We start from the raw sequence: 13,490 nt of genomic DNA on the forward strand, positions 1-13,490 counted from the left end.
ACCGTTGAGGTTATATGGGAGCTCAGAGTGTTGAGTAACATTCAGCATCTATCTGAACAAATGCCAAGTGAGTTTTTCTCTGCTGAACATCAGAAAATCTAGTTGGGTGTCAGACACTGGCCGCCAGTACCGGGGATATGTTTTGCCATGAATTTAAACCTAAGGTGGTTGTTTATCATTTAAGGCTGAATTGCAGTGAGTATTTCCACCCCCCGCCTACCCATTTTATTATCTCGTTTAGACTCCAGGCCCGCATAGCTCACAGGATACAAGAGCTGGAAAACCTGCCTGGCTCCCTGCCACCAGATTTACGAACCAAAGCAACCGTGGAACTGAAGGCACTCCGGTTACTTAATTTCCAGCGTCAGGTAATTCCTTTTCCCCAGCGAATCTGAGACGTGGGAAATAAATGTAATTGTTCAGCGAGTGTAATCTGGCAGGCTCCTCAAGCCTTTTCAAGATGGTTACAAAAATATAAACTTAGGAAAATCGTGTATCTCTTAGCCCAGCCAGTACACAGCTGAAAGTAGTGAGAAGGAGCTGCAGATTTCTCTGTTTTTCTCTTCTGTGTATCTGAAACATTTTTCTTCTCTGCTGAGGTTTACAAAAGGAGCTCTGGTGGTGCAATGATTAATCGCTCGGCCACCAGCCAAAAGGTTGATGGTCCGAACCCACTTGGCGGCTCCATGGGAGAAAAACCTAGTGATTTGTTCCTGTAGAGATTCCAAACCGAAACCCACTGCCGTAGAGTCGATTCTGACTCATAGTGACCCCACAGGGTTTCCGTGGCTATAAATCCCAATGGAAGCAGACTGCCACATCTGTCTCCCTCGGAGCCGCTGGTGGTTTCGAACCCCTGACCTTTGGGTTAGCAGTCGATCACTTCAACCACTGCACAACTAGGGCTAAAGATTAAAGATTACAGCCTAGAAAACCCTATGAGGCAATTCTGTGAGTCGAAATTGAGTTGACGGCACCTAACGACAAAACATGGTTTACAAAGCCAAGGCTACGGCATTTGTTGCTGTGAATCCAACCTGGTAAGGAAATGAGATCACTCCTTTTATGAGCTACAAAGAAAAGCCAGAAGGTAGTAGCCCAGAGTGTATAACCACAAACACGAAAGATTAGCCATGGCTGTGAAAAATATTTCAACAAAATGTGATAGCCGCTCTGAACTTAATAGCTCATCGTTTATACAAATACATAAAACTCTGTCTTATAAATGTTGATTATTCTCAGAACCTAAGTTTGGAACATTTGACCACATCAGACCCAGCTACTGACACATATACTTCAGGGAAATACCTATTGTTCTCCATATGGTTCTTAGCTGTTGTTGCTTTTCGGGGATGGATTACCCAATAAGCAAGGTACTCATGGGCTTACTTACTAACCTGTAGTGCACAATTTCACCTGTTAGATGTGGTAAAAAAAAAACAGCTGAAATTGTGCACTGCATATTAGTAAGTGAAGACAGTTAAGCCCGTGCATACTCTGCTTGCTGGTTAATCCGCCCCTGATGCTCTTGTTAGCTGCCGGTCAATTCCGACTCATGACGACCTCTTGTGAGCAGAGTAGAACTGCTCCATGGGGTTTTCAAGGCTGTGGGCTTTTGAAAGCAGATCACCAGGCCTATCTTCTGAGGCACCTCTGGGTGGGTTCAAACTGCCAGCCTTCAGGTTAATAGTTGAGTGCTTAACTGTTTGCACCACATAGGGACTCCCATGGTTCTTAGTAGTCACTCACTAATAAAAGTGGAGTCCTTGGGTGGTGCAAATGGTTAAATGCTCAGCTACTAACCAAAAGTTGGCAGTTCGAGCCCACCCAGAGGCACATCAGAAGAAAGGGCTACTGATCTACTTCCTGAAAAATCAGCCATTGAAAACCGTGTGGAACACAATTCTATTCTGACACACATGGGGTTGCCATGAGTCAAGATCAACTCAATGGCAATTGTTTTTGTTTTTGTTTAACTAACAAAAGTTAATATGATAATACATTTTTATGGTGCACGCTGGTTTCTAAATCGGTAGGAGGGAAGCTAGAGGGAAGAAGTTAGAGCTCATTTTCACCTTGATGACTCTTGTCTGGTGGACCCAGAAGGGGCTGGTCTTCAGTGGAATGCCTCACCTCCCTGGGCTCAGCTGGAGCCTTCTTCGTTGTTAGTCAGAAAGGCATGTTCTGCTGAGGCCCCGGGGCATGCAGAATGACTCATTAGTGAGCGAAAGTCATTTGGAAGTATTGAATTACATGACTCGAAACCCTGGTGGCATAGTGGTTAAGAGCTTGTCTGCTAACCAAAAGGTCAGCAGTTCGTATCTACCAGGCACTCCTTGGGAGCTCTATGGGGCAGTTCTTCCCTGTCCTGTAGGGTTGCTATGAGTTGGAATTGACTCAATGGCAATGGGTTTTTTTTTGGTGTGTTGGAGGATGTGGCAGAAATCACAAGGCTACCCCATTTTGGTGTGTCTTATTGGTTACAATAACACAAGAGGCACCAGGGTAGCTCAGTCCTGCTTGGCTTTAGGTTCGTGAGAGTGAATTTAAGCTACAATAACAAAAACTCTCTGAGTTCCATGTACTTCTTTCCTATAGGGGACTTCCGATATGCATAATAAAATATTATAAGTAATATCACATCATATATAATACCATAAAGTGTTTGGTAAAATTTTGTTAAATGAGTAAATATCTACCAAATAGACTTTCAGAAATAAGATTATGTTCAAATCAGCTTCATTATGTTGGCCTTTTATCGATCTCTGGTTGTTGTTTGATAACTACTGAAAAATCTGTTATCTGTGAAGTTTCCCAATTACATCAACTGTAATTGATACTGATTTCAGATTCTTTTGAATTATTATTTTAACACGTATTCCCACCCCCCGCCCCAGTTCCTTTCTACCATATCAGGTAAAATATTGATAAAACAAACAAAAAAAAAAGACCCAAACCCGCTGCCATCAAGTCGATTCTGACTCATAGTAACCCTATAGGACAGGGTGGAACTGCCCCACAGAGTTTCTAAGGGGCACCTGGTGGATTTGAACTGCCAACCCTTTGGTTAACAACTGTAACTCTTAACTACTACACCACCAGGGTTTCAGTTATGATGCTATAAAATAAGTCCATGACGTATTGTCAAGCTACTTTTGGAAGGTATCATTGTTAGGGATGGAAGGCAGCCAGAACCAGTATCCCCCACCCTGTCTATTGAGGTTCTTAATTAACATTGTTTAGGTACCTGCTGCCACCTTACGTTGTGAGAAGAAAGCATTTCTTTTATTCTTTTAGCAGAGAATCCTTACAGCTAATCCTTAAACACAAAGAGAGTGTTAGTGTGGTTTTTAAAACGAAGTAAAACATTTTAAAAGCCTATTATGTAATTAATATCATTAGAATAATTAAATAGAATGAATTAATTTATTCAAAAGCCAGGGCAACGCTTACTTCCTTTTTTACTGTTACAGCCCTAGAGTTGCTTTTGTCTGACTTATTTGGAAAGAAAGCTTATACCATCTTTGAAAATCCCACACACATTTGGCATGATCTAGTTCCTTCATTTGATAAAAGGCCAGCTGCGATTGAGAAAGAAGGTCCCTGGGTGGCGTAAATGGTTAAGCACTCAGCAGCTAACCCAAAGGTTGGTGGTTCGAGTCCATCCAGAGGTGCCTTGGAAGAAAGGCCTGGAGACCTACTTTAGAAAAATCAGCCCTTGAAAATCCTACGGAGCTCAGTTCTGCTCTGACACACACGGGGGCACCATGAGTCAGAACTGAGTGGACGGCAGCTGGCTCTTTGGTCTTTTTTGGTGATTGAGAACCGTGTGACGAGTCCCCCTTTCTGTTCCATCGAGTGGAAATGAGAGGATCAGGGTTCAGGAATCGGCTTCCCACAAAGGAGGCGCACTAACTGCTCTTCTCTCCACAGCTGAGGCAGGAGGTGGTGGCCTGCATGCGCCGGGACACGACCCTCGAGACGGCTCTCAACTCCAAGGCCTACAAACGGAGCAAGCGCCAGACTCTGAGGGAAGCGCGGATGACGGAGAAGCTGGAGAAGCAGCAGAAGATTGAGCAGGAGAGGAAACGGCGGCAGAAGCACCAGGTACTCAGGCAGACCCCCTCCTGGTGTCCTGAGTGCCCACCCACTGGGTGACTTAAAACAGCAGGCCTGTGGTCTCTCCCGGGTCAGGAGGCTGCCAGTCTGAACACGGTGTCAGTAGGGCTGCTTCCTTCTGGAGGCTCCGAGGGAAACGACCCCACGCCTCTGTCCCAGCTTCTGCTGGTTGCTGGCAGGCTTGGTGTTCTTGGACTTAGGGACGTATCGCCCCAGCCTCTGCCTCCATCTTCCTTTGACCTTCTCTGTGTCTCTCTGCCTCCAAATCTCCCTCTCCTTTCTCTTATAAAGACACCAGCCATTGGACTTAGGGCCCACCCTAACCCCAGGATGATCTCATTTTGGGATCCTTAACTCCTGACATCTGCAGAGACCCTATTTCCAGCTAAGGCCATATTTTGAGATTCCAAATAGATGTGAAGTTTGGGGGACACTATCCAGCCCACTTAGGAACCCTCGTGGCACAGTAGTTAAAGCGGTCAGCTGCTAACCGAAAGGTTAGGGGTTCAAACCTACTCAGCAGCTCCTTGGGAAAAAGACCTGGCGATCTGCTTCTGTGAAGACTACAGCCAAGGAAACCCTATGGGGCAGTGCTCCTCTGTCACATGGGGTCTCTATGAGTTGGGATCCACTCAACGGCACCTGACAGCAACAACATAGACCTTTCAGAGAATTATCTGTCGTTCTGGTTACAGTTCTTAGTAGTCGCTTATTAAGAAAAGTTAGTATAATGATAGATTTCGTCATTCAGCTCATTTTGACAAAGATGTCCCATTAAGTGATCGGATGCAGCTGGAAGTACTGCTGAATGTATCATTGCGGGTGGTGGTGAAGTTACAGAATGGAGAAGTTCCTGGGAGGTTACAAAGGCCAACCACTTCTGTTCCAAGAAGAGGAAACTTAGGCTCAGACAGCTAAGTGAATGACCTGCCCAAGGTCACACAAAGGTCAGTAGCAGGATGGGGGTTAGGCCTCAGCTTTCCTGAATTCCAAAGAGGTGTCATACTCACGATCACATGGGAAGCTGCTGACTGGGTAGGCATAGGTGGGTCGCCTGCAGCAAAGCCCTGGGGAGAGGAAACTTAGGAAAGGGAAGGAGAGAACAAAATGTTATTTTTATAAAAAACAGCGATGTAGTATCCTGGGCGCTTTGAAGAGCCCAGTTGGAGATTTCACAGGAGCAAATATTTAAAAAATTCCTTTCCAGGAGTATGGAAATATTTTGCTGTTGGATTTGATTTTGGGTCATAACCCTGTAAATTTTATGTTTGTTTCTCTGTGCCTAATTTAGTGCCCAGCTTAGTTTAGCTTTTGAAAAAATGTTGGAGTTTATTGTAACCAGGGTACACATTTCCCTGCTCGTATTTAAAAAGTAGACGCAAATTACACATGACAATTTTAGCTCTGGATAAACTTACTTTGAATCATGATGGAGTTACCTGAGAGTATTTAAGTTATGGAGGCCCTGGGTGCTGCAAACGGTTGATGCATTTGGCTGCTAAACAAAAGGTTGGTGGTCCGAGTCCACCCAGAGGTCCCTCAGAAGAAAGGCCTGGTGATCTGCTTCTGAAAAATCAGCCGTTGAAAACCCAGTGGAGCACAGTTCTACTCTGTCACACGTGGGGTCGCCAGTGGTTGGAATTGACTTGATGGCAACTGGTTTGGTTTTTATTTAACTTCGTTTTTATAACCCGATTCTCACTGGGCACACCTTCATCCTCCAGGGTCATTTTGGAAAGATTTGCTTTAAATTTTGTCACTGATGTTATGTAGGTGTCTGTCCATCTTCCCGTCTCCATGTGGCCACACCTTGAGGCTGAGGAGGCTTCTCTCCAAGGCCTTGCAACAAAGCGAACTCTGATAGGCCAAACTCTGATACCTCAGCTTCAGAGACACACCATGGCGCCCGTCACAAAATTGATTCGAGGTTTTTCTGTTTGTTAAATACACACGCATTTCTCTTCTTCGACTGAATTGCAACCTTCATGGGATAGTTGGAAATGGAGTTTAAATATTCTTTGTTTTCTCCCTTGGATCCCTGTAGGAATACCTGAACAGTATTCTGCAACATGCAAAAGACTTTAAGGAGTACCATCGGTCTGTGGCTGGGAAGATCCAGAAGCTTTCGAAAGCCGTGGCGACTTGGCATGCCAACACTGAAAGGGAGCAGAAGAAAGAGACGGAGCGGATTGAAAAGGAGAGAATGCGGAGACTGATGGTAAGGGGCCCAGTGGCAGGGATGGGAAATGCTCAGTTCACATGTACATGGGGGGCAGTAAGAGGAGACGCAGGAGAAAGATGTGGCAGCCTGCTTCCGTAAGGATTTATAGCCTTGAAAATCCTATGGGGCACTTCTGCTTGGTCCTGTAGGGTCTCTGTGAATCAGACAGCAACAGGTTTTTTTTTTTTTTTTTTTTAAGGGAAGGAGGGCTTTGGTGGTTCAGTGGTAGAATTTTTGCCTTCCCTGCTAGAGGTCCGGGTTCGATTCCTGGTTAAGGCACCTCACGTGCAGCCACCACCTGTCAGTGGAAGCTCGCACGTTGCTATGATGCTGAACAGGTTTCAGCGGAGCTTCCATACTAAGGTGGACGAGGAAGGCAGGAGGGCAGGCCTGGCGATCTACTTTCGAGCATCAGCCAGTGAAAACCCTATGGATCACAGAGGTCTGATCACAACCAATCATGGGGATGGCGCAGGCCCAGGATGTGTTTCGTTCCTTAGTACATGGGGTCACAGGAGTTGGAGGCTGACTTGACAGCAGCTAACAGCAACAGAAGGAGAAAGTGAAAGCTGCCTATCAGAAATACTAGTAAGTCCCTGCTTAACTTCAGGCAGATGGACCGAAAACATATTTTCCTTTCCTAAACAAAGCATGCCACAAACCTAGGAGGACAGCTGCTGGGTGTAGTATCACCATGGCCCAGGATGGCATTGCTGTTCACATCACAGCTTCTCACATAAAGAAGGTACTATATTTTGCAGAGGAGCCCTGGCGGTGAAGTGGTTAAGTGCTCGGCTGCTAACCAAAAGGTTGGCAGTTCGAATCTACCAGCCGCTCCTTGGAAACCCTATGGGGCAGTTCTACTCTGTCCCATAGGGTCGCTATGAGCCGAAATCGACTTGATGGCACACAGCACACATATTTTTTTTTTGTTTTGTTTTAGCACACATATTTTTTGCAGGAGTGTGGTAACCAGGTCTGGAAGAATAGAACTGCAGTTCTTTCTAAAATATTGCTCCTTTGAGACTAGTGACACAAGTCGCTGTGGAGGAAGTAACTCATTAAGTTGTACCTCAGAAACTAAGAAGGTCTGTGTTCTTCAAGTCTCTGGTACTTCTTTTTTTTTTTAATGATAGGAATTATTATTCTCTAACAGTGTAAAAAGTGGTTTTGAAGTTAATTTCAGAATGTTGGTTTTTTTTTGCACTAGCCGTGTTGTTGTCGAAGGCTGTTCGTGGACCATTGCATTGGCACTGGGGTTGTTTTTTAATGGACAGGTAAACACAGAAGGGATCCATTTAGATCATTGGCCTGACACAGAAGGGATCCATTTAGATCATTGGCCTGAGTGTTTGGCTTCATTGATCATCATGTTTATAATTGGGCCTCAGAGCATACAGTAAGTTTTGGAGAAGGGTGTCTGCTCTGTAAGGATGGGAGCTCACGAATTTCCTTCTGGGGCGTGATGCCTGACTGGATGAAGGTAAAGTCATTAGCCGCAGTCCGTAATTATGTCCCTGGAAAACTCTCCAGGCTGCTCTCTTCATTGCTGATTTGTCTTTTGTTTTCATTATTTTTTATTTTGGTTTCCAGAGAGCCAAAGCTATATTTTGAAAGCCTCTGTGTCTAGGTACCACTGAAGCTTAGTGTTTTATCCTGCCTTCCCTCTCCTGTTTTTGGGAAGGAGGGGGCTGGCCAAAAGATTGCTCAGCAGCTAATTGTGACCATTTTACAGCCATCTGAGCTGTAAGCAGGCACATTTGTCTGATTCCATGAAGTAAAACTGTCTCAGAACTTCAGTAACAGATTGGTTTGACACTAATGATTAGGCGTTTGCAAATGATTAATTTTTGCAATTAAATGATGGGATACTCAGATAACAGAGAGACTGAAGTTTTTTTTTTTTTTTTAATCACTCTTTCTTCAAGTGAGATCAACCAGAACCAAAAGCAATTAGAGTTGTAATAACATTTGAGGTTCACGTTCATCCACGGGGCGCTCAGCAGGTAGACTGAGCGATGGAGCTGCTGTCGTTCTGGTACTTTCTGTAATGACACCCCGGGACGGAAGAGCCCGACCTTTCCTGGAGTGGAATCGTCCCTTGAGGATTTCGTGACGTGTTTCTTTGATCCTGGCGTCCCGTGAGAAAAGTATTTTGGGGCGTCCTTTTATTGAGATGTATACGAAAGATCTCTCTTGAAATGGTTCCACAGCTCATCAGTGTTTTCATTCCGTTTAACCTTGTCATGTTGCTTAACGGGAGGTGGCAGTGCCTGCTGTACTGCTGAGCAACAACCAGACCTCAGGCACTAAATGATCCCAGTCCCCGAGGTCCCTAACTCCGGTCAGGCCTGTAACAAAAATTCCCCAACGTTGACCTTTCCTATCAGCCACAATGCTTGCAATGCCAAAAACGTTGTCTTCAAGTATTGAAGTGTTATTTGTTAAAAAGCCCAGTTGATTCCTTATCTTTAGAAATGCTTCTTGAGATATTCAGGAATGACAGGACCTTATGTCTGGGGTTTGCTTCCAGAGAGTCCAGTTTGTGGCTGGAATGAGGAGTTGAAGGAAGAGCCGTGCTGAGACAGGAGGGGCTAGGAGTCTGTTTTTATTTTTGTTTTATAATTGACTTTGTTGTTGTTGCTGAGAATATACACAGCAGAACACACACCAATTCGATAGTTTCTGCGTGGACAGTTCAGAGACACTGATGACGTTCTTCAGGTTGTGCAACCATCCTCACCCTGCTTTTCTGAGTTGTCCCTCCCGCATTAACATAAACTCACTGCTCCCTAAGGTCCCCGTCTAATCTTTTGAGTTGCGTTGTCGGTTTGATCCCATGTAGGTAGTTCTTTAAAAAGCATGGTGTTCAAGAAAGATATTCTTTACTAATGAAGCTAAGCTACTGTTTGGTTTAAAGAAGACCTCAGAGGATATTTTTGGTTTAAGGTTTAAGGATTATCTCAGACAATAGTTTCAGGGGTTTGTCTAGCTTCTGTGGCTCCGTGAAGTCTGGATCCCCTGAGATTTTGAAATCCTGGTCTGCGTTTTCGACTACGAGTTGATTTTTGTTCCTCGATGATGGTTATGGGAGGGTTTGCCTGGCCATTCTCTCTGCTTTTGTTTACATATGAAATTATCCAAAATAAAAAGATAAGAGTCGACTTCAGTTGGTGAATTGTCAAATTTTGACTTTGTGTGTGTGTGTGTGTGTGTGTGTGTGTGTGTGTGTGTAGTTGAAAGCCATAGAAGAAAATGATTGTTGATTCAAAGTGCTTGATCACATCACATGCCCCTTGGTGTTGGCCACGGAGCATGGCCGTGTGGCCTACTCTGCCTTTTTCACTGTCGTAGGACTTCGCTGTCCACCTCCCTGGGGCCCTCCTGTCCCGCCTGCGTGTGACAGCTTGTGCACCACCAGTCACCACCAGTCAAAGTTCACACATGTCAAGGGGAGGGAGGAGGGCAAAAAGGATTGTCTGCACACATTTATGGGGGCAGTGGTGGTTCAGCGGCAGAATTCTTATCTTCCACGTGGGAGGCTTGGGTTCGAGTCCTGGCCAGTGCACCTCATGCGCAGCCACCACCATCTGTCAGTGGAGGCTGTGTGTTGATGATGCCGAATGGCTTTCAGTAGACCTTCCAGACTAAGACTAGGAAGAAGGACCTGGCAATCTACTTCCAAAAATCAGCCAATGAAAACCCTGTGGGTCACAGTGGTCCGATCTACAACTGATCATGGGGATGGCGCGAGACTGGGCAGTGTTTCATTCTATCATGCATGGGGTCACCGCGGGTCGAAGCTCCACTCGATGGCAGCTAACGACAACAATAAATGTTTATTATGTTCTCATTATGCTCCTCTCCCCTTCACAGGCTGAAGATGAAGAAGGCTATAGAAAACTGATTGATCAAAAGAAAGACAGGCGTCTAGCTTACCTTTTGCAGCAGACAGACGAGTATGTAGCCAACCTGACCAACCTGGTTTGGGAGCACAAGCAAGCCCAAGCAGCCAAAGAGAAGAAGAAGAGGAGGAGGAGAAAGAAGGCAAGTAGCCCTCGTGGTGATGGTGGCCACGTCGCTGTATCAGCAGGGACTATCTTAAGGCGTGCATTTCTCTTAAATGATACTACTTACTATACTTGTGGAAAGGTGTGACTACTGAATTGCAAAAATTAAATGGGTTAAATGGGTATTCAGGTCCCCAGCTGGTGCAAATGGTTAACAAGCTCAGCTGCTAACTGAAAGGTTGGAAGTTCGAGCCCACCCAAAGGCACCTAGAAAGAAAGGCATGGCAACCTACTTCTGAAAAATCAAGCACAGAAAGTCCTATGGCGCACAGTTCTACTCTGACGCACATGGGGTCGCCGTGAGTCAGAGCTGACTGACTCACTTGCAGCTACCACAGCAACAAATGGGTACAGCGTGAGTTGATTAAGTGTATTGGGCAGCATACCTGGGGTGAGGGCTTATGGATAGGATGTGTCCAACCGAAAGAGTTCAGTCCATATTTCCATCATTTGATACAATATTTAAAAATTAAGTACCTTGCAAAGTAATGAGAAACTTAGGAAGTATACACACACACACAGTCAATAGGAAAAGGAAAGTCATGAATCCTAATTAACAGCTTGTTTTTAGTTTAATGCCAGCGTGGCAGGGGACCTCGGCGTTAAGAACCTGGAATGAAAATGAAGAGGAAAACACAGTGTACAGATGGAAAGCAGCCAGAGGAAGTTGTAAGAGATAGTTTGGGGGTACTTGTGGAACATATTTCAGCCTGTTTATTTGGACGGATGAGGTCAGTGGTGGTTCCGTGGTAGAATTCTCACCTTTGTATGGAGTCCCAGGTTTGATTCCCAGCCAGTGCCCCTCGTGCACCGCCACCACCAGTCTGTCAAGGGCTTGCGTGTTGCTAAGATGGACTAGGAAGAAAGGCCTGGTGAACTAATTCCAAAAATCAGCCTATGAAAACCCTAGGATCACAGTGGTCCGATCCAGTTATGCTTGGAGTTACTATGAATCGGGCTGACTCGAGGGCAGCCACCGACAACAGCTGGGACAGATGGGTATGCCAAAATAGCTCATTCGGTTCTGCTACCCTGATGCCACAGTAAAGGAGGCATGCAGATAAAGGCGTGAGTTAGTTACAGGAAAAAAAGTCTTATGTAAAGTATATCCTAATTACCATGAGGAGTAGAGGGTGAGATTTAGAATCTCTGCTTTGCAGACATTACATTTTGATGTAAGAGTCACCCGCTGGGGGCAGGACTGTGAACAGAGATCACCTTTGAAGCGTCAGTAGTCTGGGAGTCCAGGTCTGGGTTGATAGTTGGTTTTCGTGACACGTTCTGCTAGGGCCGGGCGCAAACACCAACAGGAAATCGCCGTCAGAATTGCCAGGATTGAAAAAAAGGATCTGTGGTATTCCATCATTTATTCTGCACACTGAGTAACTGAACAAAACGTTTTTCAAAAAGCAATGAATTCCGTGGCTCCTGAATTCTCATACCTGGCTGGCTTATAATTAAGGAGGAGGAGGAACTGATTGAGAAGGCGCCTCCTTCCACCCGATGGCACAGGACAGCTCACCTTATCGTGAGGACGAGCAAGGGGTGACTCAGGACTTGAATTCGGCGTTTAGCCTGTGAGGAACACCTCATTCTCCTGTCAGTGTGGCACTATAGACTTTGCAGAATTCCGGCCCCCAATTTTTGACTTAAAAGGCGTTTTTGGAATCCGTGAAGAACTCAGAGGCAAACAGAAGCAATCCTGTAACAGTCCAGAAGGAACTCCATTAAATGGCAGTTTTAGTTTCTCCTAATCCAGAGGAAGGAGCCCTGGTGGCGTGGTGGTTAAGTGCTCGGCTGCTACTAAAAGGTTGGCGGTTCGAACCCACCAGCAGCTCCATGGGAGGAAAGACCTGGCAGTCTGCTTCTGTAAAGGTTACAGCCAAGGAAACCTTATGGGACAGTTCTACTCTGTGACTTGGGGTTGCTGTGAGTCACAATTGACTTGAGGGCGCACAACACCGCCACCACCAGCACAAAGGAGTGTTTTGCAAAGATTGTTGCAGAAATCTAAGAGGTACTGTTAGGTTTTTAGTACTGGAGGTCATGTTCTATGTGCCTTTGTGACTGAATGCTCCTGGCCCTGATCTGAGCTCCTGACTTGTAATTAATAGATTTCTGTCATGGTATTCGTCAGTTATACAATCATAAAGCAAAAAAACCAAACCAGACCCGTTGCCGTCAAGTCGATTTTGACTCATAATGACCCTCTGGGACAGAGTAAAACTGCCCCATAGGGTTTCCCAGGCTGCCATCTTTGTGGAAGCAGACTGCCACATCTTTCTCCGGCAGGGCAGCTGGTGGGTTTAAACCACTGACCTTTTGGTTAGCAGGCGAGCACTTAACCACTGTGCCACCAGGGCTCCCCTATGGAGCACAGTTATACTCTGTGACACATGGAGTTGCCATGAGTCAGGAGTTAACAGCAACTAACAGCATCGGCCATACCCCTTCCCTTGAACGCTCTTATGGTCCCGAGGGCTTGAATCCTGCTCTCAGCAGGTAGGGAGGGGGCAGTGACTGGATTTCTTTCCTGGGCCATCTTGCTGGGAGAAGTGGGATGAAGAAGGAAAAAAGGAACTGGGCGCCTCCCTGGCCCCTCCTGGTGCCCGTCTTTTCAGGGGGCTTTAAGACTTAGTTCACAGTGGATTTAAAAAAAAAAAAAAAAACCATTCCAAATGCACCTTTATTCAAGTGCAGAGGAAACGGAAGCTTTCAGAAGCTGAGTATTTGACGTTTTGGATTATCTGTAGTTCGGCTTCCTTTCATTAGAGTGACTCATTGAGACTTGCTTGTTCCAGCTTCTCTGTGCTGGAGAAAAACTCGGCGTCTGTGAGCTTAAAAATCCCATGCTATCCCTTTCAGCATTTTCTCACAGTATAAAATATTAAGGAATACCTATCTCCACTTTTTTAAAAATAATTTTTATTGTGCTTTAAGTGAAAGTTTACAAATCAAGTCAGTCTCTCACACAAAAACCCATATACACCTTGCTACACACTCCCAATTACTCTCCCCCCGATGAGACAGCCTGCCCTCTCCCTCCACTCTCTCTTTTCGTGTCCTTTTCACCAGCTTCT

The 13,490-nt window shown here is 45.5% G+C and overlaps 1 protein-coding gene across 6 annotated transcripts in view; it reads left to right on the plus strand.

Moving 5' to 3' along the window:
* The window catches only part of SMARCA2 (SWI/SNF related, matrix associated, actin dependent regulator of chromatin, subfamily a, member 2), a 216,339-nt gene that overhangs the window by 54,102 nt on the left and 148,747 nt on the right, over window positions 1–13,490 (plus strand). For all 6 annotated transcript variants that reach the window (XM_023539439.2, XM_064290573.1, XM_064290571.1 and 3 more), the window contains exons 6-9: window positions 242–368; window positions 3,934–4,107; window positions 6,164–6,337; window positions 10,217–10,387. In XM_023539439.2, the coding sequence (XP_023395207.2) occupies window positions 242–368; window positions 3,934–4,107; window positions 6,164–6,337; window positions 10,217–10,387 (646 nt within the window). The remainder of the gene's footprint in view (window positions 1–241; window positions 369–3,933; window positions 4,108–6,163; window positions 6,338–10,216; window positions 10,388–13,490) is intronic.

The sequence above is a fragment of the Loxodonta africana genome, chromosome 9 (genome assembly GCF_030014295.1).
Source record: "Loxodonta africana isolate mLoxAfr1 chromosome 9, mLoxAfr1.hap2, whole genome shotgun sequence".
Lineage (NCBI taxonomy): Eukaryota > Metazoa > Chordata > Mammalia > Proboscidea > Elephantidae > Loxodonta > Loxodonta africana.